Below are 24,069 nucleotides of genomic sequence, written 5' to 3'. Positions count from 1 at the left end.
CGCCGGCATTCTTCTTCCGTTGATATAAGTTCATGATTGTGTCTAGAACTTATAGGGGCTTACTTTTGAAATTCTATGTCTGTTGGTGACTGTATTTTAGATTTTCACGCAAAAGAGAGACGTATTTCTTTCTGACCATCTATTTAAAGGTTGAAAACAATGCGGCTTAAGCCAAAAAGTCATTAAAATTTTCCATATCCAACAATGGATGCCCTAGTATGAATGAGTATTTATTCTAGTGGTAACAAAAGTTTAAATAAATACCAATCGTTTGAGTGCCGAGAAAGTTTTTGATCTGTCATAATAAATTAGTATTGAACTCGTAGAAGTCAAATACATATAGTATTAAGTACTACTATGTAACAAGGTGTTTCGAGAGTTAAAATAGGATATGGCATTAGGATTCGAACTATGACAAACTAAGAGTTCGATTTCCTTCGATGTAAAAAATGGATCTAAAGTACAAAACTAAGGGTTCGATTTATGAGATAAATTGAAATAAAGCTATGGACATGAACTTGTAGAAGAAATATACATGGAATCATGAGGGGAAGGAAGACGGGTGTGGAAATAATAAGGTGGTGACTCGGTCAACATGGAGAAGTCATTGAAAGCCCACACAAATGGAAAACTTAAGATTCCACCATCGAAGTCAACAAAATGATGGCATCCATATCATCTATTTATTAGATTTTTTTTCTCCTCCTTCCCAAACAAGCTCTTCCTTTCCCCCAAAGTAAAAGTTCCCTTCTTCTAGACATCATGCTTCAAGAAAATCGTAACCAACTTTTGTTCGATATTAGTTTAATAGTAGAAAAAATCACTTATCGTTAGATTAAAATTGAACCGTTGCTGATCATAATTTTATTGAAGCTCTTATATAGGAGAACGTTTCTCCATAAAGTAATTAGCAAGGGAAAGTAGTCCAAGTAGAAAGCCCATCAGAATCACTTTTGTTCTAGTAAAAACCCAAGTAAAGAAAAGTGCTTTTCAAGTTTTACTTCATGTTACTATTTGTGTGGTTACGTTAAGCCACGTCAACATTTTATATTACTATTTATTTTTGTCTTATTATCTCTATAAAAAAAAATAGTATAAAATGTTGACTTGGCTTAACCATATCACACAAAACAGGAGGACACGGAAGGACATCGGAAGTAGAGGGCAGCCAATCCTTGTCCAGTTAAATTACCTAGAAATAAATATAGTTGAATAATTAACCAAATATTAGTTGGGGTGGGATTGTTGGGTCGAAATATCATCTTAATTTTAGTCTTTAAGAAAAATAGTGTGTTGAATTTGACTAGTGCTTTTCAGGTCTTGTAGCAAGTGTTCCACTTCTACATATGTTGTTGCTAATTAAATACATCTTAGCTAAGTTTCCTTTGTGGTATCTTTAACATGTGGTCCATTTTATACGTGACATGTGCAAATTGATTTACAAGGCTAAGTATTTTCCACGACACAATGTGCTTTCTCATTCATGCACGAATTAACGAAGACTATATGTGTCTTTCGTTTACGGATAAAACTTGTCTAATATAATTGCCTATATGCAATAAGTTATAATTCTTATGCTCTTAAGGTTTCGTTTATCTTATGCGTGAATAATATCATGCAGAAGTTGGCATAAAGGAGACTATTACAAGCCTGATCAGACAAGTTTGAAACAAAGGATACCATGACGAGGCTGGTGAAGAGCTTTAGAATTCTCTCCCCTCCAAATCTCCTCCCATCCACTCCTATCCTCTCTCACTTTCCCCTGTCTCTCTCCGTCTATAAATAAGTCAATATAAGATCTTGACGTGAATTAGTCGTGACCATTCAAATAGGAAGAGATGGAAGAAAAGAAGAATTTAAAAGAGAGAGACTCATACTCAAAAAATATAGTGCATTAAATTGCTAGATTACCTATCAAACATGGTCATTAAACAAAATAAAAACACCACCCAAATTGTATTTTCATCAAAAGAATGGTCAATTTTAACACAAAAATGCTCTGATGGCCATATTTTTATACTAAATTAGTATATTTTATTGTATAACAATTATTGTGTATATATCATATCAATTAACAAGTTTATGGAGAGGGGTCAGTTTGGTCTCACAATAGACTAGCAATAATTTGGTTCAAACTCGCATTTAACACTTACAAATAAAAATAAATATCACTGAATTGTAGTATTAAATGACGAGTTTATCTTATTTATATGTTAACTTTATACATCATTAAGTTGCCACATTACACGTCAATGTTACACAATAATGTGGCATCGCTAACATTAATCTTCATACACTTTAGATTATACGTATGGGCAAAGGAAAATAAAAGCAAGGTTCCTTCGACTTATTTGGCACTCTAATTACCAATCAAGCATTTTGACTGCAACTATTTGATTACCATTAGTTAATAATGCATGATGTTGCACAGAAAATGTCTTTTCTCTTTTACAACAAGCAAGATGCAAAACACATATAATATGTTCATAATCTTTCGTTAATCTATCACTCGTTTGAAAATCGTTTTAAAAATGATTGAAAGCGCTTTTAGCTAAAATGTTTTTGAATTTCAAAAATACTCGAAATGCTTATTGTAAGAAACACATATTCAATTTCATTATATTTCTATAAGGATGGTTTCAAAAAATATCTTTAACTATTTTAAAACCACAATGTATTACTAAACTATTAAATAATCTTAATTAATATAAAGGGATACCTATAAGAAAGAGCTACTACAGCTAGCAGTAGCCAAAAGCACTTTTGAAATCTTTGCTTTTGATGCTGTAGGCGTGGAGGGTGATGACCTGGGAAGGAACACATGCTTTTCTTGAACATATCACCAAACATAATCATACTGCCAAACATGGCCTTTCATTCTCTTTTTTCAATCAGAACTGTAGAACTGGCCTACTACGTACTATTAATTCACAATTCACAACAATTAAACTTTATTATACTAAGTGGAATAGGTTGTATGAATTCTATAACGCTATTGTGCTAGGTTTTGCGCTATATCTTCCGTTAGCTTCAAATACTCAATATCTTTTCTTAAAGTCTATTTCTAAGTCTGTTCCGATCTTCGCCTTTTCAAGTACTCTATATCATTTCTCAAAGTTTAATTCAAGATATCTCATGCAACATTCCCTCGTGCTAGGGCTTAAAGTTGTCTACGTGCATGAGTAAAAGAAAGCTTTTCCATCATTGTTCATTACCTAATTAATTAGCTACCATCTTGCCGTTCCGTCTCCTCCCCATCACATAAAGATTAAGGAGCTAGCTAGCTGCTAATTTCCTTTTTAAACTGCTAATCTCACAACTCACGTTGTGAAGGCAAAGCTTCGAGGATTCTCCATGGACAAGAACAACCCAGCGTATGCCGGTACGCACACAAAGAAAGTTTTAGGTGTAACCGGTTCAATTGTGTACATAATTGAGTCCATCATTTTCAGACTCGATCATCATATGACTAGTCATGCATGTGACGAAATATGATTCTATACAGTTTGTGATGTTAAGGGTACACATATCATTTTTCTTCCCTTCTCTTTATATCTACAATGATGAGTAGTTCATGTATCAAGAAGTAGCACCCATGTAAGCAAAAAATGAGCAATTGAAGTCTTACGTCAAATGAAAAGAGGTTATCTGACGGTTAGATTGACGGAAGAGTCAATGATGCAACGCTTCCTAGTTTTTTTTGGTAATTTGCAAAGGTAAAGATCGTTCACTTTCACTCCATACTTTAGTTTTAAAGGGCTGTTTTTGCTAATTATCAAATAAACATAGACCAACCTAACTCTTGCATAGGTCCAAAATGAAGAGTTCAATCTTAATCCAACAATAGGTGGTCATTTACTTTTTTTTTTTTTATTCGATCTTAATCCAATAGTAGGTGGCCATTTACTTTTATCATTATAATTTCTACTTCATTGTTAGATTAAGATTGAATAATGGATAACGACAATTTTCTTGGATTATGAGATTTAGAAGAATAAAACTCTCAACAAATAATTGACCCACAAAAATAAAAGAGTTTTGTCAAAATATTGTGGGCCTGGTCTGAAAACATACAATGGCCCAAACTAATGTGAAGCCTGAAGACCAAGGCCCAGGATAACGGCCCAGATCCGATTTCTAGAATCGGTAACGCAAAATACATAGGGAGATCCGTTTACAACTAACGGAACAACTAACGGAATAATTAGGGGAATTAATTAGAGCAATTAGCTGAAATTACTCATTTGACCAAGATTGTTTTCTTGAGCAACACGGGAGGTTTTGATAATTTTCCAATTAAAAACAAATTTTATATTTTTGAGCCTTTGACTTGACCGTATGTTGTCAGACTTGCCATATCAGAGGCATGCCTCCGTCCACGTCGACACAGCCATCAGATTTAATCCCCAGCTTCTCCCTCAACTTTCCGCTTTACAGCCGCACCATCATAACCGCTGGATGAACCAAATTTTATGTCTATTTGTTTTGGGTGGAGCCATCCAAAACGGTTTTTTAGCTAAAATAATTGTTAAGGTTAAGATAATTTTTTATCTTGGTATTTGAAATTAAAATCAATAGAATTAGTTCATTGATAATTATTTTGAACATTTTGTGAAAACTTTTTGTTAAATTAAGAAGAAGAAAAAAAGACATGAATACGCTCAATTTTTGTCAATCATTTATTAAACCGAGAATATTTTTATCATTTTAGTACTTATAAATATAGATTTTTTATGGAATGACCAAAATGATTTATGATGGACAAACTCACTTTTATTGGTTTCAAATCTCAAGGACCAAAATGAGAAATTATGTGAATCTAAAAAATCATTTGGCTAAAATGCCATCCAAAACTAATTTTTATTATTCACATACTCCTCCTAATTTACAACTGTTGAGTAGAATAAATTGATGAGGATCAATCCTGTCACATCCCGGCCCGGGACGGATCACTTCCCGGGCCCGCTTCCACTACCGTAGCACGATATTGTCCGCTTTGGGCTCCAACCACGCCCTCACGGTTTTGTTTTTGGGAACTCACACGAGAACTTCCCGATGGGTCACCCATCCTGGGAATGCTCTCGCGCGCTACTCGCTTAACTTCGGAGTTCCCATGGAACCCGAAGCCAGTGAGCTCCCAAAAGGCCTCGTGCTAGGTAGAGATGGAATATACATATAAGGATCAGTCCCCTGGGTGATGTGGGATGTCACAATCCACCCCCCTTAGGGGCCCGACGTCCTCGTCGGCACATCACGACCAGGGTTAGGCTCTGATACCAAATTGTCACATCCCGACCCGGGGGGGACCACTTCCCGGGCCCGCTCCACCACCGTAGCACGATATTGTCCGCTTTGGGCCCCGACCACGCCCTCACGGTTTTGTTTTTGGGAACTCACACAAGAACTTCCCGATGGGTCACCCATCCTGGGAGTGCTCTCGCGCGCTACTCGCTTAACTTCGGAGTTCCCATGGAACCCGAAGCCAGTGAGCTCCCAAAAGGCCTCGTGCTAGGTAGGGATGGGAATATACATTTAAGGATCACTCCCCTGGGCGATGTGGGATGTCATAATCCCCGCCCGGGGGGGACCACTTCCCGGGCCCGCTCCACCACCGTAGCACGATATTGTCCGCTTTGGGCCCCGACCACGCCCTCACGGTTTTGTTTTTAGGAACTCACACAAGAACTTCTCGATGGGTCACCCATCCTGGGAGTGCTCTCGCTCGCTACTCGCTTAACTTCGGAGTTCCCATGGAACCCGAAGCCAGTGAGCTCCCAAAAGGCCTCGTGCTAGGTAGGGATGAGAATATACATTTAAGGATCACTCCCCTGGGCGATGTGGGATGTCATAATCCACCCCCCTTAGGGGTCCGACGTCCTCGTCGGCACACACGCGGCCAGGGTTAGGCTCTGATACCAAATTGTCACATCCCGGCTCGGGGCGGATCACTTCCCGGGCCCACTCCACCACCGTAGCACGATATTGTCCGCTTTGGGCTTACCATTCCCTCACGGTTTTGTTTTTGGGAACTCACGAGCAACTTCCCAGTAGGTCACCCATCATGGGATTGCTCTAGCCCTCTTATCGCTTCACTTCAGAGTTCCCATGGAACCCGAAGCCAGTGAGCTCCCAAAAGGCCTCGTGCTAGGTAAGGATGAGAATATACATTTAAGGATCACTCCCCTAGGCGATGTGGGATGTTACAATCCACCCCCCTTAGGGGCCCGACGTCCTCGTCGGCACACACGCGACCAGGGTTAGGCTCTGATACCAAATTGTCACATCCCCGCCCGGGTGGGACCACTTCCCGGGCCCGCTCTACCACCGTAGCACGATATTGTCCGCTTTGGGCCCCGACCACGCCCTCACGGTTTTGTTTCTGGGAACTCACACGAGAACTTCCCAATGGGTCACCCATCCTGGGAATGCTCTCGCGTGCTACTCGCTTAACTTCAGAGTTCCCATGGAACCCGAAGCTAGTGAGCTCCCAAAAGGCCTCGTGCTAAGTAGGAATGAGATATACATTTAAGGATCATTCCCCTGAGTGATGTGGGATGTCATAAATCCCTTCCCAAATAAATCAACACAATAAAAGGACAATTTTGCTTTTTGCTTCTTTTTTTTTTTTTTCTTTTCTTTCATTTTCTTTGACTTTAAAGCCTTTTTTAAATATGTTAAAAAAATTAAAAATAAATTGACCGTAGAAAGTATATAAGACAGTATCTCCAGGAGAGAATGGTGGCAAGAACCGCACTGAATCCTCCCAAAAGTATCAAAATCATATTAAATTTCCCAGAACGTAGAAGTAGGGGTTTTGATCAGAACGTTCTGCAGGTCACGTGCAAACGATGAAGGCGCTGACACGTGTCCCAAACACGCGTGGGGGACAATACAAAGTAGGGCGAAGAGAAAAAACAGCTGATTCTTTGCGGGCATCCTTCTCCCCAAGTTGGTTGGAAAAAAAATAAAGCACCAGTCTTAACGGCAGAGAGAGCAGAGCCGCCACCATCCCCCTCTTTCTCTCTCCAGACACGCGTCAAGAACGCAGAAGCCCGTTCACCATTGCAGGTAGTTCTCTCTCTCTCTCGCTCTCTGAGTTTTTTTTTTTCAGTTTTTTTCTCAACTGGTTGTGTTCTGGTTTGCTCGTGAAAAAGTTATTTGGATTTTTGATGAATTTTAAGTGTATTTTTTCGTGTTTTTTGGTAATTGAGAACCTGGGTTGTGTTGGAGAAGTCTCAGATGTCGCAAAGATTGGTTCTTTATCTTGTTTTTGTGCGTTTTTGTTTTGATTAACGTTGGAGGGTGGCTTTGCTGGTCTCAAAGTTTCGATCTTTGTGTTTGGAATCGAGGATTTTCATTGGAAAATGTGGATTTAAGGTTGTAGATTGTTTTGTATGTCTTGATGTTTTGTTTGTCATTAAGAAAATAGAACATAGAGATTTTAGTACTAGAAATTTTAACAGTACAAAGAGAGAATGAAAATTATGAATCAATAGTATATGCTGAATTCTAGGTATGTTAGTGATGTTGTACAATTGAATGATGGAATGTGTTATAGGGTTACGCCAGCGAAACATTTAGAGCGAGCCACTCGATTGATTTCAAGAGAGATGCTGAAGACTGTTTTTTGTGTCCGCTTAGGAATTTTCGGTTAGTAAATTCGCTTGAAGAAGAATGTATTGATGAAAGGAATTTTGAAGTAAATTTGTTTGGTGGTATTCTATGCAGGACATGCTGCATGGAATTGTTGCGATTTACAATGTCTTCTTCAGACGTGTTTTCCTGAAGAAGTCATTACAAATCACATTCGAATTTAACGTGGTGTTTCTGAAGGTTCTACTAACCAATGATATCAAAATCTAAGAGCACTGGTTGAGACTTTACCATTGCTGGAACAGAATGGTATAGACTGCAACCTCCATTTGGGATCACTGTGCACTTTGAGGATTTCAAGACTACTTGTTAACAAATTGGAAAATGAAGTCTAACAATACTATCGATATTGTTGTCTAATGAGTTCATTTCTTATTGATGGGAATGAGTGATATCTTCCCTGTTGAGCAGTTCGTCTTATCTAGGGACGTGTATTCCAGGTATCAAGGGTTCTGGATATCCATATATACTTTTGATGCAAATTTGGTTTGATATCCTGTCTGACCAAGATTCACATCAATTATCTGTTGGGTAAATTGGAAAAACTGGTACTGACTTGTAGTTGACTGCCTGTCACTACTCAGTACTCACTAGCATTTTCTTTTATGATGTTAGAAACTTAGAAATGTTGTTATGTTACTAATTCATTATCCATTCTTTTTATGCAGGCGATACCCTGTCTGTAAATTATGTTGCGAGCAAAGCAATTAAGTAACCTTTCAAGTAGTGCGAGGTCATTCTTCCTTACTGGGCCACGATGTAGTGCGACGGATGGAAATTCATGCTCTTGCTCTGAAGATGAAACTTGTGTTTCGCAAAGGCAGCTAGCAAGAGATGGAGGTCTACTTGCCCAAAATCCATCCACCATGGTATCCAAACCTTCAGCGAGGGCAGGAACCATCCTCTTGGGAGATGCAGTAAAAGTGGCAGGTCCTCGTAAGGCTGGAAGTGTTGACCATACAGCTTCTATTAATCAGGTTGCAACAGCACCAAGATCTTTTGGGAGATCGGAGACTGTAAGTTATGCTAGTAGCACGGATGTGGTGCACTCATCACCTCTTGTTGCAGACCAGTTTGCTAAGGCTGGAGTTGCAGCTGTAAATTTTCTGTCTGATATAGTAAATGGCAAGCTTCCTTTATCTGATGGGCTTGGAATCCTTAATAACTGTATGGTTGATCCGACCAGGCCCCTCAACGGTATCAAGCCATCACATGTGAAACAAATAAAAAGAGAACATTTCACTAGTGGTCGTCCAAAACCTGCTACTGAGGTATCAGCTGCATCAAAGCCTACAAGTAATAATCATGGTCCAAAGGGCAAAGGTGAGAAATCCAATTTCGTTAAAGGTCTCAATCATGTTCCATATACTAGGACGGAAAGCTCAGCAGCACCTCATACTGTATACTCGGACCATCATGAGCAAAGGTCTATGCCACCGAAATCAAAACCTCATTCAAACTTCATTCCAAATTACAGTTCCAGTGCGCAGACCTCTGATGCAGAGACCATGGGTCATGCGACTCATGCCATTAAAAGTTTCAACAGGCCCATAAGAGATGTGAAAATGCCAACAGGAATAGCTCGCCAAATCAACAGACAATTTGCTCACACTGGGAATGTTGTTCATAATGTTTCTCACATACTGCAACAGACACGATGGGGTCCTGCTGCAGAGGCCGCTATTGAAAATCTCAACTGTTCAATGGATGCATATCAAGCAAACCAAATTTTGAAGCAACTTCAAGATCATTCTGTTGCGCTTGGATTTTTTTATTGGCTTAAGCGGCAAGCAGGATTCAAGCATGATGGGCACACTTATACCACCATGGTTGGGATCCTTGGTCGTTCCAGGCAGTTTGGTGCCATTAACAAGTTGCTTAATCAGATGGTGAAAGAAGGATGCCAGCCAAATGTTGTGACATACAACCGTCTGATTCATAGTTATGGCCGTGCAAACTATTTGAAAGAAGCAATGAATGTTTTCAATCAAATGCAAGAAGCGGGATGTGAACCTGACCGTGTTACCTACTCCACACTAATTGACATCCATGCAAAAGCTGGATTTCTTGACGTTGCCCTAGGACTATATGACAAGATGCAAGAGGCTGGTCTTGCTCCCGACACATTCACTTACAGTGTTATGATCAACTGTCTTGGGAAAGCTGGTCATTTAGATGCTGCTCATCGGCTATTTTGTGAGATGGTTAATCATGGTTGTGTTCCCAATTTGGTCACCTACAACATCATGATAGCTTTGCAGGCCAAGGCAAGGAATTATGAGACTTCTTTAAAGCTCTACCGTGACATGCAGGGTGCGGGATTTGAACCGGATAAGGTAACTTATAGCATAGTAATGGAGGTCCTTGGCCACTGTGGATATCTTGAGGAAGCTGAGGTGATTTTTCATGAAATGAAACGGAAAAACTGGGTGCCTGATGAGCCTGTTTATGGTCTTTTGGTAGATTTGTGGGGCAAGGCTGGTAACATAGAAAAAGCCTGGAGTTGGTATCAAGCTATGCTCCATGCAGGTTTACGCCCTAATGTGCCTACTTGCAATTCTCTGCTCAGTGCGTTTCTTAGGGTGCACCAGCTGTCCGATGCCTATAACTTGCTGCAGAGCATGATGGGTTTAGGTCTGAACCCTTCTTTGCAGACATATACATTGCTTCTCAGTTGTTGCACAGAAGCACAATCACCATATGACATGGGATTTTGTGGTGACCTGATGGCAGTCACAGGCCATCCTGCACATAAATTCTTACTGTCTATGCCGTCGGCAGGACCTGATGGTCAAAACGTGCGAGAGCACATGAGCCGGTTCTTGGATATGATGCATAGCGAGGATAGAGAAAGCAAGAGGGGGCTTGTAGATGCAGTAGTCGACTTTCTTCACAAGGCAGGACTAAAGGAGGAGGCGGGTTCAGTCTGGGAAGTGGCTGCACAAAAGAATGTCTATCCGGACGCCATCAAAGAGAAAAGCTCATGTTATTGGCTTATTAACCTGCACGTCATGTCCGACGGTACTGCTGTGATAGCTCTATCAAGAACACTCGCATGGTTTCGCCAACAGATGCTAATTTCCGGGATTTGTCCAAGCCGGATTGATATTGTGACAGGATGGGGCCGGCGGAGTAGGGTTACAGGATCATCTTTGGTTAGGCAGGCAGTGCAGGAACTGCTGAAAGTTTTTCGCTTCCCGTTCTTCACTGAAAACGGCAATTCTGGTTGTTTTGTGGGATGTGGGGAGCCTCTTAACAGGTGGTTGCTCCAATCTTATGTGGAGCGAATGCATTTATTGTAGGCGGTAGTGCTTCTTCCTCTCTGCCATTACCGCGCGATTTTTGTTGTCCTCGGCGGGGAAGATGATGAGCAGGGTTGGGTTGATTTAGGCATTTATGTATTATGACTGTATCTTTGTTGTTCTCATGTGCAGCTATTTTCAAGTCAAATAAAAATTGTTTTAGTTTCCTCAGTAGATGAGATTCTTAGCTATTTTCGGTTGTATACCGTTGTCACTGTTGCTTTTTGTTACATGAACCGAGATATAGATCTCATAGAATGTACAACAAAGTTACAAGGTAAATTCTTTTTCGCTTGAGCTCAAATTCGAAGTGTATTTTGTAGAATTATCAGAGAGACGGGCCATACGGTCCACTTCCAACAACAACGATATTGTCTCCAACTTGGTAATTACCACCTGCCCAATCCGTCAGCTGTAGGGTTTTATCACAAAAAGTCCTCGGTATTAGTTGGAGTGGGATTTTAGGATATTTAAACTCTTCTTTTCTTATTGATACGGTCGATGTGGGACATTTTTGGCAATATCTCAACCATAATGTTGAAGCAGGTGCATGCTTTTATTGAAATTGAACAAAATGAAATTGGCCACGAGAGATGGAGAGAAACTTCGATAGCGCCAGGTAGTTTGGTGTAGTACGCAGAATCAGCTTTTGTGAGATTGATGGGGCTATTAACTATTTTACTTCAGCTGCTGGTTGTTATACATGATGCCCGTCCATATAAAGCAAAAATGAATTTTCATGTTTTATTCTGTTCTTTAAGTGTGCGTCGTCCCTTTAATCCTACCTAATTTGATTGAGACTAATACTTTTTATTTATTTATTTTACTAAATCTAGTATGTTTATTTATTAAAAAGAATTTGCATTTCGTGATACGAAAGAAAAAAATTGAACACAAAATTTCAATTATCAAGTGTACGAATAAATACGCTTAATCATTAAAATTATGAACGTTTTGTTTCATAAAAAAAAAAGGTCTTGTAATGGAAATTTTTTTTTGTTATTCTGTTTAGAAGATTTCCATCCAACAGAATAATTTCTTTTTCCATGGGGTAAAACCGTAAATAAAACTTCTACTTGTTTGAAAGAAGAGCCTTCTCAAGGAAGTAAAATTTGATTTGATTTGATTTTTTTTTTTTTTTTTTTTTTGTACTTAAATCAAAGTAAGTATCTAATCACCAACATTACGGTTAGTAGAATCCATATTCATCTTGTGAGCGAGACATAAATTTTGACGATTATAGATTCCAATTCACTAACATTACCGTTAATAGAATTCATTTTTATTGATAAAAAGGGTTTTACAAATACATATTACGAAAAACTCAGCTCGAAAAAGTGTCTTTGAAACTAGGTTTAAACATATTACAATATAGCATCACTTATCGCAAAACAATTAGTAGACTTCAAGTACTTGTCTTAGCTTATCGAAAACCACAAGATTACACAGATCAATAAAACTATTAAATATTGTATTACACGAAGATCATGTGAGAACAAAATCTCAGATCATATATCGGGACAGGAAGTACAATGCCTATGGGTCTATCGCATCAAGTAACCACCTCCACGATCTCAAAACACCAAATTAAGTACATCTAACAAATCAAACAGCGCCACCTAACAAGTTAATACCAAATTATTATGCCTGACCCGTTTGGGGAGAGAGAGAGAGATTGCCTTACCCCACTATCCCAATTAAAACCATAATTTAGCCAAAAAAAAAAAGATAAACCATAATTAAGAACAATTTTAACGGACTCCTTTCACCCTTAATTATTTCCTCATCAAACCTCTAATCCCCTCCTCCCTCCTCCATGACCGCTGCTACCAGTATGGACTAGGTAGTGTCCCTCTCTCTCTCTCTCTAAAATCGCCGCCGACCACTCATCGCCTCCGGGCCTTGCGAAATTCCAGTTCTACCCCCACCATCGTTCCCCAGTAAGTACCCCTACAACTTTCTCTCTCTATACATATACATGTATGTATAGGTGCACGTATATACAGATAAAATAGAGATATAATTTTTTATATATACATATATATGCATGTGAGTTCGGGATTGGGAGAGAGTTCGATACATGGGGCATAAGAAACGAAACGCTGGTCCGCGGCCCAAGCAGTCGCCGGCGGCCGATGGAGACGCCGTCGTTTCGTCCCAATCTGATACTACTCTAGCCGCCGCCGAGACCGATGTTCCACTCCTCTCGAATAACAAGATCGAATCCTCGCCGTTGCCGATGATCGAATCGGACGGCTCGGCGGCGAAGGTGGAATGCGAGCGGGCCCTGACGGCTCTGCGGCGGGGGAACCACACCAAGGCGCTGCGGCTGATGAAGGAGTCGTGCCAGCGGTACGAGAACTCGGCTCAGTCGGCGCTGATTCACCGAGTCCAGGGAACTGTGTGCGTCAAGGTCGCCTCGATTATAGACGACCCCAACTCGAAGCAGCGGCATTTGCGGAACGCGATCGACTCCGCGCGCCGAGCCGTCGAGCTGTCTCCGAGCTCGATCGAGTTCGCGCACTTCTACGCCAATTTGCTCTACGAGGCGGCCAACGACGGGAAGGAATACGAGGAAGTGGTGGCGGAGTGCGAGCGGGCGCTGGCGATCGAGAAGCCGGTTGATCCCGCCAGGGAGAGCTTGCAGGAGGAGAGCCAGCAGAAGATATTGACTGCCGAAGCTCGAATTGGGCACGTGCAGAATGAGCTGAGGCAGCTGATTCAGAAGTCCAATATCGCTTCCATTTCGACTTGGATGAAGAATTTGGGCAATGGGGAGGAGAAGTTTCGGTTGATTCCGATTCGGAGGGCCACGGAGGACCCAATGGAGGTGAGGCTGGTGCAGACCAGGCGGCCTAATGAGATTAAGAAGGCGACTAAGACGCCGGAGGAGAGAAGGAAAGAGATTGAAGTGAGAGTGGCAGCGGCGAGGCTCTTGCAGCAGAAGTCTGAGGTGCCCCAATTGGGCAATGAGGGTGAGAAGGGTGATAGGGGATTGGATTCATTGTCGGGGTTCAGTCAGAGAGGTAGTGAGAGGAGAAAGTTTGGGAACTTGAGGAAAAACGGGTCCTCTGCGGAGAGGAAGGATTGGGTTTTGTCATACTGGAAATCAATGAGTGTTGATATGAAGAAAGAGTTACTCAAGGTTAGAGTTAGTGATCTTAAGGCGAAGTTTAGTTCGTCTAAGGATGGTTTGGCAAATGAGGTTTTATCAGAGGCATTGGCATTTGCGGAGAGCAAGAGGAGCTGGAAGTTCTGGGTTTGTTGTAGATGTAATGAGAAGTTTGTGGATGGTGAGTCCCATATGCAGCATGTTGTGCAAGAGCATATGGGAAACCTTATGCCCAAAATGCAGTCCATTTTGCCTCAAAATGTTGATAATGAATGGACTGAGATGCTGCTTAATAGTTCTTGGAAACCGTTGGATGCGTCGTCTGCAGTTGGAATGCTTAAGGATCAAAGAAAATGCAAGGAGCATGAGTTTGTTGAGGATTTCTACTCTGGGAATCAGAACAAGGATTGTGACGAGTGTTTCAAAGATGCATGGGACTCTTCACCTGAGAAGGAAATGCTTGGGGATAGTCCTAGTAACTGTATTGTTGAGGGAAATAACCATGAGAAACTTGCCCGTGTTGAGTGTGAGGAGGAAACTGGGTTACTTACATATTCTTCTGTTGCAAATGGTTGGCCAGTATCTGATGATTCTGAGCGCCAAAAGCTTCTTGAAAGAATTCATGCCTTATTTGAGGTGCTTATCAGGCACAAATATCTTGCTGCAAGCCATCTTAACAGGGTGATACAATTTACAATGGATGAGCTACAGGCTTCCTGTTCTCAGCTTCTCAACCACGGTGTGGAGCAAACACCTATGTGCATTTTCTTTCTAGGAGCTACCCAGCTTAGGAAAATCCTCAAGTTCTTGCAGGACCTGTCCCATGCTTGTGGTTTAGGTAGATATTCTGACAAAAGTAGCAGTCCTGCAGATGATGCAAATAGCACAAACAAGGGTGTAGAGATTAAAGAGAGGATTGTTCTCAATGGTGATGCATCCTGCCTCATTTTGGATGAGTGTCTATTGTCATCTGAATGTACATGTGATGTTGGTCATCTTACTGTCAGTGAAGCTGCTCCTGCTGCTGTCGTTGGTAATGGAAATGGGGTTCCTCCTGATTCCGATGCTCTGCTGTCCTGGATGTTTGCAGGTCCGACTAGTGGGGAACAATTGACTTCATGGGTACACGCAAGAGAAGAGAAAACACAACAAGGGATGGAAATCCTTCAGATGCTTGAAAAGGAGTTTTACGACCTGCAGTCTCTTTGTGACAGAAAGTGTGAGCATTTAAGCTATGAAGAAGCATTACAGGCAGTGGAGGATCTTTGTATTGAAGAAGGTAAGAAGAGGGAAAATGTCACGGAGTTTGGCCACCGAAGCTTTGAGTCAGTTCTACGGAAGAGAAGAGAAGAGCTTCTTGAGAGAGAGAATGATGTGATGTTCCTCAGCAATAGGTTTGAATTAGATGCCATATCAAATGTGTTAAAGGAATATGAAGCTCTAAACATTAACCAGTTTGGATACGAGGAAACGTATGGTCGTGTGACTTCTCAGTTATGTGATTTGGAATATGGGGAATATGATGATTGGAGGGCCAAGGATTATGCGCATCAGGTGGACACATATGTAGAAGTTGCAATTCAGAGACAGAAAGAACAATTATATGTAGAGGTCTGTTGGTAGATTCTAAGTTGGCTTACCATTTAATTGAAATAATGAATTGGTCGTTGCCATTTTACCTCAGTTGTTCTTTGATGCAGCTTAGCAAAATAGATGTACGGATTATGCGAAATGTTACTGGAATGCAGCAATTGGAAGTTAAGCTTGAACCTGTTTCTGCCCATGATTATCGGTCGATACTGTTGCCTCTAGTGAAGTCATACCTGCGGGTATGTATTAAACAAATTTAATGTTTGTGCCATATTTAAAGGTTCTGAATTTAACAGTATGTATTCTTGTGTCTATACTTAAAGGCACATTTGGAGGATCTGGCTGAGAAAGATGCCACAGAAAAGTCCGATGCTGCAAGGGAAGCATTTTTGGCAGAACTTGCACTTGATTCTAAGAAAGGTGTCAGAGGGGAAAACGATAATTTGAGACATACACAGGAAAAAACAAAGGATAAGAAGAAGAACAAGGAGTTTAGAAAAGCAAAAGATTCAAAGGTTTTAATCGTGTTTTCTGGTTGTCATTTTCTTTGTGGTGTTCAATATGTATGTTACAAATCCATGAAGACATCCTGATATCCATTATTTTTTTCATACTTCTGTAGAGTAATGGGGTTTCGGATGAGTACTTTCATCATGATGAGGCCTCTGAGCTGTATGTCTCCTTGCTACCTAACATGCACTTTCAAATTGACTCTATCCTAATAATGTTATCCTTCCATTATAATTGCTGGGTACTGTCTAAAGTTTATTTTTAATGTATATTTGATGTGTCTCTAGCTGCAGTTCCTTTCCAGAGGCATCTGATGGTGAACTTCCAGATCCTGAGCTGGTGATTTCTGTGAATGGCGATGACTTGAAACAGCGGGAAGAGGAAAGCAAACGGAGAATTGAACTTGAAGAAGAGGAAAGAAAGCTTGAAGAAACTTTAGAGTATCAAAGACAAATTGAGAAGGAAGCTAAGCAGAAGCACCTTGCTGAGCAAAACAAGAAATCTACTCAATGGCATCCAGAGAAGGTGGTGGAGGGATTGGATGATGTTAACTTGGAGTCTTGTGCTAATGGTCAAGATGTTAATGAGCCATTCAAGCCTTCTGTCCAGGTAATCACTGTTAGGCTGTGCCCTTCTCGTATGTGCTTCCTTCTTTCTAGATTAAATTTAGTAAATATTGGTATATGGAACTGGATACTAAGATATTTGAAGAGGAATACCATACTGTCTAAATTAGAGGATACTTAGAGAGAGTAGTAAACCTGATGAACGTGTACTATCTAAGAGCAGTTGACACAGAAGACTGGATTCCCCAACAATTTAGAAGGTCTTCCTGTTAACATGGCAAATGGTTCTGTAGTGCCAGCCAATTCTTCTACCGCTTCTGGTGCTCATCAAGCTAAAGTTAACCAAGGTTGGTGTAGGATTTCCTTGCATGAGGTTGGGGTTAATTTAATTATAGGAGATGTTTCTCATTGTGTATCTTCTTGAGCAGGACTGGCAAATGGAGGAATTGTAGAAGAGGATGGTTATTTGCCTTCTGATCGACGGACAGGAAGGAAAAACCGAAGACAGAGGAGTTCCACAAAAGTGCCTGATGGAAAGTCTCAAGGCTTGTCATCTGGAAACAAAAATGTTGAAGTTGGGAGGTCAAGTGTTGAGGGTTCACATGACAATCTCCTCATGAACAACAGTAAGTTTACTTATCCTTCATTGGTTTCCACTCTAGTTTTGATGCTTGATCATTTTGACAGTACAGTGAACAATGTCAATTGCCCTGTTTTTGTTTGTTTGGTGACTGGCCAATTTTGTCTTTTCGCGTATTCTCATTTTATTGTTAAGGGAAAAATGTTTACCTAAGATTTTAGGTAATATCTTTATAAAATGATATTTCTTTTGTAGTATGAATTTTACTTAGTAATCTCATCTCTACTTGCTCATCCAAAAATGTTTTCTAGTAGTTTGTTATAAATTTAGAATTTTATATTGTTTAGTGATTCGTCCTATGGTCACATTAGCATGAAGTTTATGTCTTTTCATTTGAATGCTGTTTTTACTGCTCTGTAAATATGACCATTGACAACCTATCTTTTTTATTTTTTATTTTTATTTTTGCAAATTTGGAGTTAGTATGAGCATGAGTTTTGTCAAGTGAAAACTGGTTATACTGTTTTGGCAGACAATGGAATACAGGAATTGAGACAGAAACGAGCAGAGGAAGACGATGAAGAAAGGTTCCAAGCTGACCTCAAAAAGGCCGTACGCCAAAGCCTTGGTAAAATTATTCTCTTATTTCAGTGGTCTCTTTGTTATGTTACTTATTTATTCTTTACATGTTAAACCCCTGACCATGGTAATCAGTGGTACCCCTCTATAATAAAGAGGAGGTCTAGGATTCAACCCATGGTAGGGCGAGGTATGTGAGGAGGAATTCCGTCTCCATTTTTGTAGCTAACGGATATGATTTGCATATTTGTTCAAGTAGTCTATCGGATGGTCTATCAATGAATAAGATAAGTAGTCTCAGATTTGTTCATGTTGGAGTTCAACTATAAGTGAGTCACATCAGTAGCCTTGACTTGTTAGGACAATAGAAAAGCAGTCATCTCTGGTGGATTTGCACCAGTTTTAGTTATTATCATCAGGAAAAAGCATTAATCTAGTTCGGAATCATGCATGAATAGCAAAAGATATCTGACAGCAAGTATGTGATCTAAGTTTGATAGAGGGCTGTGGAGAGTGTTTAATGTAGTCTCACCAAAATATGTTAAACCTTGTCAAGTTGTACTACCACTAGCCATCTCACTGATGCATTTTTTTTCCATTGAACGAGGCTTTGAGCACTTACTATACGGTATGAGATTTTCAACTGTCTGACCTTTTTTATTCATGCTATTCTTCAGACACATTTGAAGAACATCAGAAGTTTCCTGTAGTTTCAAGTTTGAGGATGCCCAGAAGAATATCTGCAGATGTAGATAACAGTGTTTTACATAATGACATCACAAATGAAAATGCGAGTGAAACCGATATATTTGGCACAGGGTTAAAGAATGAAGTTGGTGAATACAACTGCTTTCTGAATGTTATTATACAGGTCCGTTGATTCGGAGTTTTTATCAAATTTATGTTCTTAGTTCATTTGTCGTTGTATATCATTTTTCCTGAGCATCTTATTGATGTTGAAACGTTGCTTTTTTATTTCGTCAATACAGTCTTTATGGCATGTTAGACTGTTTCGAGATGAGTACCTACGGAGATCAATATCAGAGCATGTTCATGTGGGGGATCCATGTGTTGTCTGTGCGTTGTATGAAATCTTTACTGCTTTGAGCAATGCGTCTGCAGATACTCGAAGAGAAGCAGTTGCCCCTACTTCTTTGAGAATAGCTTTAAGTAACCTGTATCCAGAAAGTAATTTCTTCCAGGAGGTATTTTCAGAGAATTTGATTGTAGCCCTTGCCTCTTGTACAACTTCTACAATTATTCTGAAGTCATAATCGGCTTATATCTCAATAATTTATCTTCATTTTTGGAAGTTGGTAATAACATTATAGCAACTGTACAGGCTCAGATGAATGATGCTTCTGAAGTTTTGGTGGTGATATTTAATTGTCTTCACCGGTCGTTTACTCCTGGTTCAAGCCTTTCCAATGCTGAATCAGTGGAAAGTAGTTGTCCGGGGTCTTGGGATTGTTCAAACAATGCTTGTATAGTGCATTCCATCTTTGGCATGGACATTTTCGAACGAATGAATTGCTACTATTGTGGTTTGGAGTCCAGACATCTCAAGTATACTTCCTTCTTCCATAACATAAATGCCAGTTCTCTCCGAACAATGAAGGTATCAGTTAAGAACTTTCGTGATTGTTTATTTTCTTGATTGTTTTTTAGTTTCAGCAATTTATTACTGTTTTTGGCATTGTTACTGATTACGCACATCTGTCTTTATCTTTCTTTGCTATTCAGGTTATGTCTACAGAAAGCTCCTATGATGAGCTTTTAAATCATGTGGAGATGAATCATCAGTTAGCCTGCGATCCGGAAGCTGGTGGCTGTGGGAAGCTCAACCATATCCATCACATTCTCTCAACCCCACCACATGTTTTTACAACAGGTGATGTGAAGAGTTCTAGGGAGAATATTCATTGTCGACTTATGTTTCTAAAGACGGAAACTCGCTTAACATGAAAACTGATCAGCATTTTTGTTTCGTCATGCAGTTCTGGGCTGGCAGAAGACATGCGAGAGTGCTGATGATATAAAAGCAACATTGGCAGCTCTTAATACTGAGATAGATATCAGTGTCCTTTATCGTGGCCTGGATCCAAAGACCACGCACAACTTGGTTTCTGTGGTATGCATGTTTGGATAACCCTCAATGTTGTCATGCATATAGTAGTGTTCCATTTCCCAAAATGCAACCTGCGTTGTGTATTTTTCCTCCAGTTGTGAAATAACAAAGGCTTGCATTTCTTACCCATAAACTTAGGTTTCGCTGGCGTTTTTATTTTTAATTATTTGGAGTAGTGAAAGCTGTGATATATCCAATTTTTTTGTTTAATTGAAAAATCTCCTTTGTTATCTTTGCATAACTTTTGAATTTCAACAAGAATTTGTAGATACCGCTATTTCGTTTTATCTCATATCTACTATTTACTTTTAGGTTTGCTACTATGGACAACATTACCATTGCTTTGCCTATAGTCATGACCGCGGATGCTGGATTATGTACGATGATAAAACTGTCAAGGTGAAGTCGGTTATTCTAGTGTAAATCATGCCTTGTTTCGCTCTTCTTTCTGCCTTTGTTATAATTTGTCTCTGATGTGTCTACAGGTGATTGGTGGCTGGGCTGATGTTCTTACCATGTGTGAAAGAGGGCATTTGCAACCACAGGTTCTTTTCTTTGAAGCTGTGAACTAGGCATTTTTTTCTGGAACTCATTACGTTTTTAGACTTTGCAAGAGAGCGTTGGTGTTGTAACATCCGTTCGTCATCTACTGTAAGAAGTTGTTCAGAGCAAATGCATTCCATCCTTCCGGTTAGACAGTAAAGTATACAGCGCCAATTTCAGAAGACAATAAAGGATAGAAATGTTCCGGTTGAAGTCCAGAGTTCTGATGATGTATAAGCGACAGTTTTGTGATATAATCAAGAATTTTTGTGGGAGCAACTGGTCCTCGAGGAAGAACCGTGTATCTAAAGAGTTTCACGATTGAGGAGTCGAAAAGTCTAAGCTTGTGGTACGTTCACTGTCCCTGCAACTTTCCTTTTTAAGGTTGGACTCTTCGACGAAGAAGGTAGTAACAACGAATACGGGCTGTCTGCGCGTGTTCATGCGAATTTAAGGAGCGTAGTATGTCGTTTCGATAAATGGCATTGATTGCCAGTTGTTTCTCAAGAGCATGTAACAGTTGTAACGGGGGAAGGTAGGTTATAGAAAATCAAGGTCTTTGCTTGGACGTTTTCTAAAATTTCCCCCAAGTTTTGAAAAGGTTGTTGTATAGATCACGTTATGATGGCCCTTCCCCTTTTGGGGTCTTTGGAACTGCGGATTACAGTAAATTTGTTGCTTCATCTTGATACCACAATTAGGTTAAAAATGAAGATCTATTGCCCCTTCTCCTCTCTGTAATTTCGGTTTACGAGAATTGCTATCTATATTTAGGTGGTATTTATTCTCACTTGTAAGGGAGATTTAAGTTCTTACTCTTATAAATAGCGAGTTCACTACCATATTATTGCTGCCTCTAGGAGGAATTAAAGCTATCCCCAAAGTAACTTATATTTGTTGAGCGATTGCGCTTCTACTCAGCGTTGTTAGATTATTAAGGCTGACTTTCGTCCAAGTCGGCCTTGCTACTACGAGCTCCCTTTTGCCTAAGGTCTAATTTTCGTCATAGTCTAAAACAGTGGACACGTTGTATTTCTGAATCTTACAAAACCAAATGAAGCCCTAATTTCAACATAGACTTCTTACTACCAGAGTTCGATTTACTTCAATGTATTATAGAATCACAAAAATATCAAATAACTTCACCATGATGACCTCAAAAATTCAAAACACATCAAATTTAGAAACTAGAAAATTTGGATTTGCCACGCCATTCAGGGAGGGGTCAGTGTGAAGTGGCTACGACCATAAAAAAATAAATAGAAAAATAAAAAAAGTGCCCCCAAAGTTTAGGACCTTTTCTGTTACCAAATTCCAACATTTGTCCCCAACGGTCTTACACGATCCCCGCCTTTTTCGCTTCCCCTCTTCAATCTTTTCTCAGTCTCTCCCTGCTTCCAGCAAATCCGCACATTTCCAGACCTTTTCAGATCCAAAAAAATGCTCTCCATACCACCACCTCCATTCCTCCTCCCCCTCCTCCTCCTCCTCCAACTCACCGCCACTCTCCTCCTCCTCCTCTTCAATTTCAAACACTGCACCACCCTCCTCTCCAATTGCTTTCGAGATTTTTCGCGTTCCCGGCTCTCGGATTGGTTCCGATTGCGTTTTGGGATCCGCAAAATGCCCCTTAAGGGCGCCACCCTCCAGGCCTGCGCCGCGTGCAAATACCAGCGAAGGAAGTGCACGGCGGAGTGCCCCTTGGCGCCCTATTTCCCGGCGGACCAACCCAAGATGTACCAAAACGCACACAAGCTATTCGGAGTCAGCAACATTTTGAAAATACTTAAAAATCTCAACCCTCGCCAGAAGGTTGAGGCCATGAGGTCCATCATATACCAAGCTAACTTGCGCGACAAGTTTCCGGTTTATGGGTGCTGGGAGGTGATCAGGCAGCTCCAGTACCAAATCCTGGCGGCGGAGGAACAGCTCCAAGCTGTCCACCAACAGCTGGCAATGTACAGACAGCACCACCACCACCACCACCAGATTTCGTCCATGCCAGAATATGTGATGTCACAGTTGGAGCTAGGGATGGCTCCGCCCAATAATCCCCTCGCACTTTTCGACTACAATCTTCCCCCTTGTATTCTCACTAATAACAACAATGCCACCGCGGTGGCTCCTGTAAATCAACACCAACAGCAGTCTTACTCTAACAGCAGCTCTGCTGCTTACAACAGTGACTCCAAAGACAATGTCAACAACAACAACAACAATGCTGGAAATCCGTTGTGGAGTTCAAATCCTTTTATGACTAACAACAGCAACAACAACAAAAACGATAATAACTCCGAGGCGATTGAATCTGAACTCGGAGCTCTTCAGCAGCTCTCTATCCAACCTGACGTTGTTCATGATTACAATGAGTTGCATCCGTTTTTTGACACCACCGATGATAGACAGTCATACATTGATTCCAAAGAGGCTTATGATTCAAGGTACATTTTTTTATTGTCACTTTGGATATGTATTCGTTCAAACCTTTATCTCTACAAATCCGAGCGACACAGGGCTGAATCTATTTGGTGCATATGTAATTGTAATTCGCTAAATGATGAGAATTCACTTGCAGCTCGGAAGAATCGTTCAAGGGCACGACACAATCGATGGAGCATGCAGAGAATGCATTGAAGTATGATGCAGCATGCTTTAGTCTTACCAGTGTCAACTGATGATCAGTAAGCATAAACTAGACAAGTAGTGTGGTTCGTCTTCTTCTATTATTCATTGATTTCTTTCTATTATGAATTTGATTATTCATACGGGAAACCTACAATTTTGTTTGCTTCTTTTTTTTTTTTTTTTGTTAATAAAACTCCACATACTGAGCTCCTTGTTTCTTTTAGCTTCAGTGTTCTACACCTGAGTTTATAATCGACTGTTTGTTTAATCGAATAATATTTCACGTAGTTTTTCAACTTTTGTGAGCTGTAGAATACATATAAAATAGCTTTGAAACCGATTGGAATTGAGTCCTAGAAGCCTGGTGTTGTATGAACCGCAAGAGGGGGCACTTGTGGTAAAGCCAGTGAAAGGAAGCAGTTCCTCTCTTCTCACAGTCATTGCAGAGTATGACCTGCAATTTGTTTAGCATGTCAATGAACATCTAGGTTTGGATGTGTTAGAAGCTACTTAGTATGACAAGAAAAATAGGATGACAAACCTGAGTTTGGCCGGCGTACTCTTCTAGGGTTTCCTGTTTAGCCAAAAATGCATCCAACATTTGAAAGTACACCTGCAAGACTATCATATGGTTCGAGAGGCACAAGACATCACACAACTCAGTTGGATAGAATTCAAAGCTTCAGCTCGAGAGATCAAAGTTTCTTCTAATCATATAGAACAATCACGACGATTCACGCGAATTCTAACCTCTTCCTCCACATAATTCTGTAAATCAGTGTTTTTGTTTCCTAAGTTTATATCTTTTTTGAATAGAGCGTTTGGACGAGGGACTTTAAAGTTCCATGGAACCGAGGCTACATTTGTAGGAAAGCACTAGA

At 40.3% G+C, this 24,069-nt stretch overlaps 3 protein-coding genes across 7 annotated transcripts; all 3 read left to right on the top strand.

Annotated features, from left to right (window-relative positions):
• Window positions 1–6,910: 6,910 nt before the first annotated feature.
• Window positions 6,911–11,129, top strand: LOC103958771 (pentatricopeptide repeat-containing protein At1g18900). Of its 3 annotated transcripts, XM_048589379.1 has the most exons (4): window positions 6,922–7,068; window positions 7,559–7,650; window positions 7,729–8,093; window positions 8,322–11,129. In XM_048589379.1, the coding sequence occupies exon 4, from the start codon at window positions 8,343–8,345 to the stop codon at window positions 10,953–10,955; it is 2,613 nt and encodes an 870-aa protein (XP_048445336.1). In that variant the 5' UTR covers window positions 6,922–7,068; window positions 7,559–7,650; window positions 7,729–8,093; window positions 8,322–8,342; the 3' UTR covers window positions 10,956–11,129. The 3 variants fall into 3 exon arrangements, with proteins under 3 accessions (XP_009369369.2, XP_009369368.2, XP_048445336.1); XM_009371093.3 differs by lacking the exon at window positions 7,559–7,650 and having other exon boundaries at window positions 6,913–7,068; XM_009371094.3 differs by lacking the exons at window positions 7,559–7,650; window positions 7,729–8,093 and having other exon boundaries at window positions 6,911–7,068.
• A 1,667-nt stretch (window positions 11,130–12,796) lies between these two features.
• LOC103958773 lies at window positions 12,797–21,292 on the top strand. Of its 3 annotated transcripts, none has more exons than XM_009371096.3 (15): window positions 12,797–15,678; window positions 15,768–15,896; window positions 15,981–16,172; window positions 16,280–16,329; window positions 16,461–16,776; window positions 16,951–17,080; window positions 17,162–17,359; window positions 17,846–17,941; window positions 18,570–18,763; window positions 18,882–19,097; window positions 19,235–19,510; window positions 19,636–19,783; window positions 19,890–20,023; window positions 20,333–20,419; window positions 20,506–21,292. In XM_009371096.3, exons 1-15 carry the CDS (start codon window positions 13,036–13,038, stop codon window positions 20,590–20,592), a joined length of 4,896 nt encoding a protein of 1,631 aa, XP_009369371.2. In that variant the 5' UTR covers window positions 12,797–13,035; the 3' UTR covers window positions 20,593–21,292. The 3 variants fall into 3 exon arrangements, with proteins under 3 accessions (XP_009369371.2, XP_048445968.1, XP_018505783.2); XM_048590011.1 differs by having other exon boundaries at window positions 12,798–15,678; window positions 16,455–16,776; XM_018650267.2 differs by having other exon boundaries at window positions 12,799–15,678; window positions 16,455–16,776; window positions 16,957–17,080.
• A 146-nt stretch (window positions 21,293–21,438) lies between these two features.
• Window positions 21,439–24,069, top strand: LOC103958774 (LOB domain-containing protein 27-like). Its single transcript, XM_009371098.3, has 2 exons — window positions 21,439–23,004; window positions 23,139–24,069. The coding sequence occupies exons 1-2, from the start codon at window positions 22,004–22,006 to the stop codon at window positions 23,236–23,238; spliced, it is 1,101 nt and encodes a 366-aa protein (XP_009369373.3). The 5' UTR covers window positions 21,439–22,003; the 3' UTR covers window positions 23,239–24,069.

The sequence above is a fragment of a genome, unplaced genomic scaffold (genome assembly GCF_019419815.1).
Source record: "Pyrus x bretschneideri cultivar Hongxiangsu unplaced genomic scaffold, Pyrus_bretschneideri_v1 Contig3, whole genome shotgun sequence".
Taxonomy (NCBI): domain Eukaryota; kingdom Viridiplantae; phylum Streptophyta; class Magnoliopsida; order Rosales; family Rosaceae; genus Pyrus; species Pyrus x bretschneideri.
The sequence above is the reverse complement of the archived record's forward strand: the minus strand, read 5'-3'. Positions and strand labels throughout refer to the sequence as shown.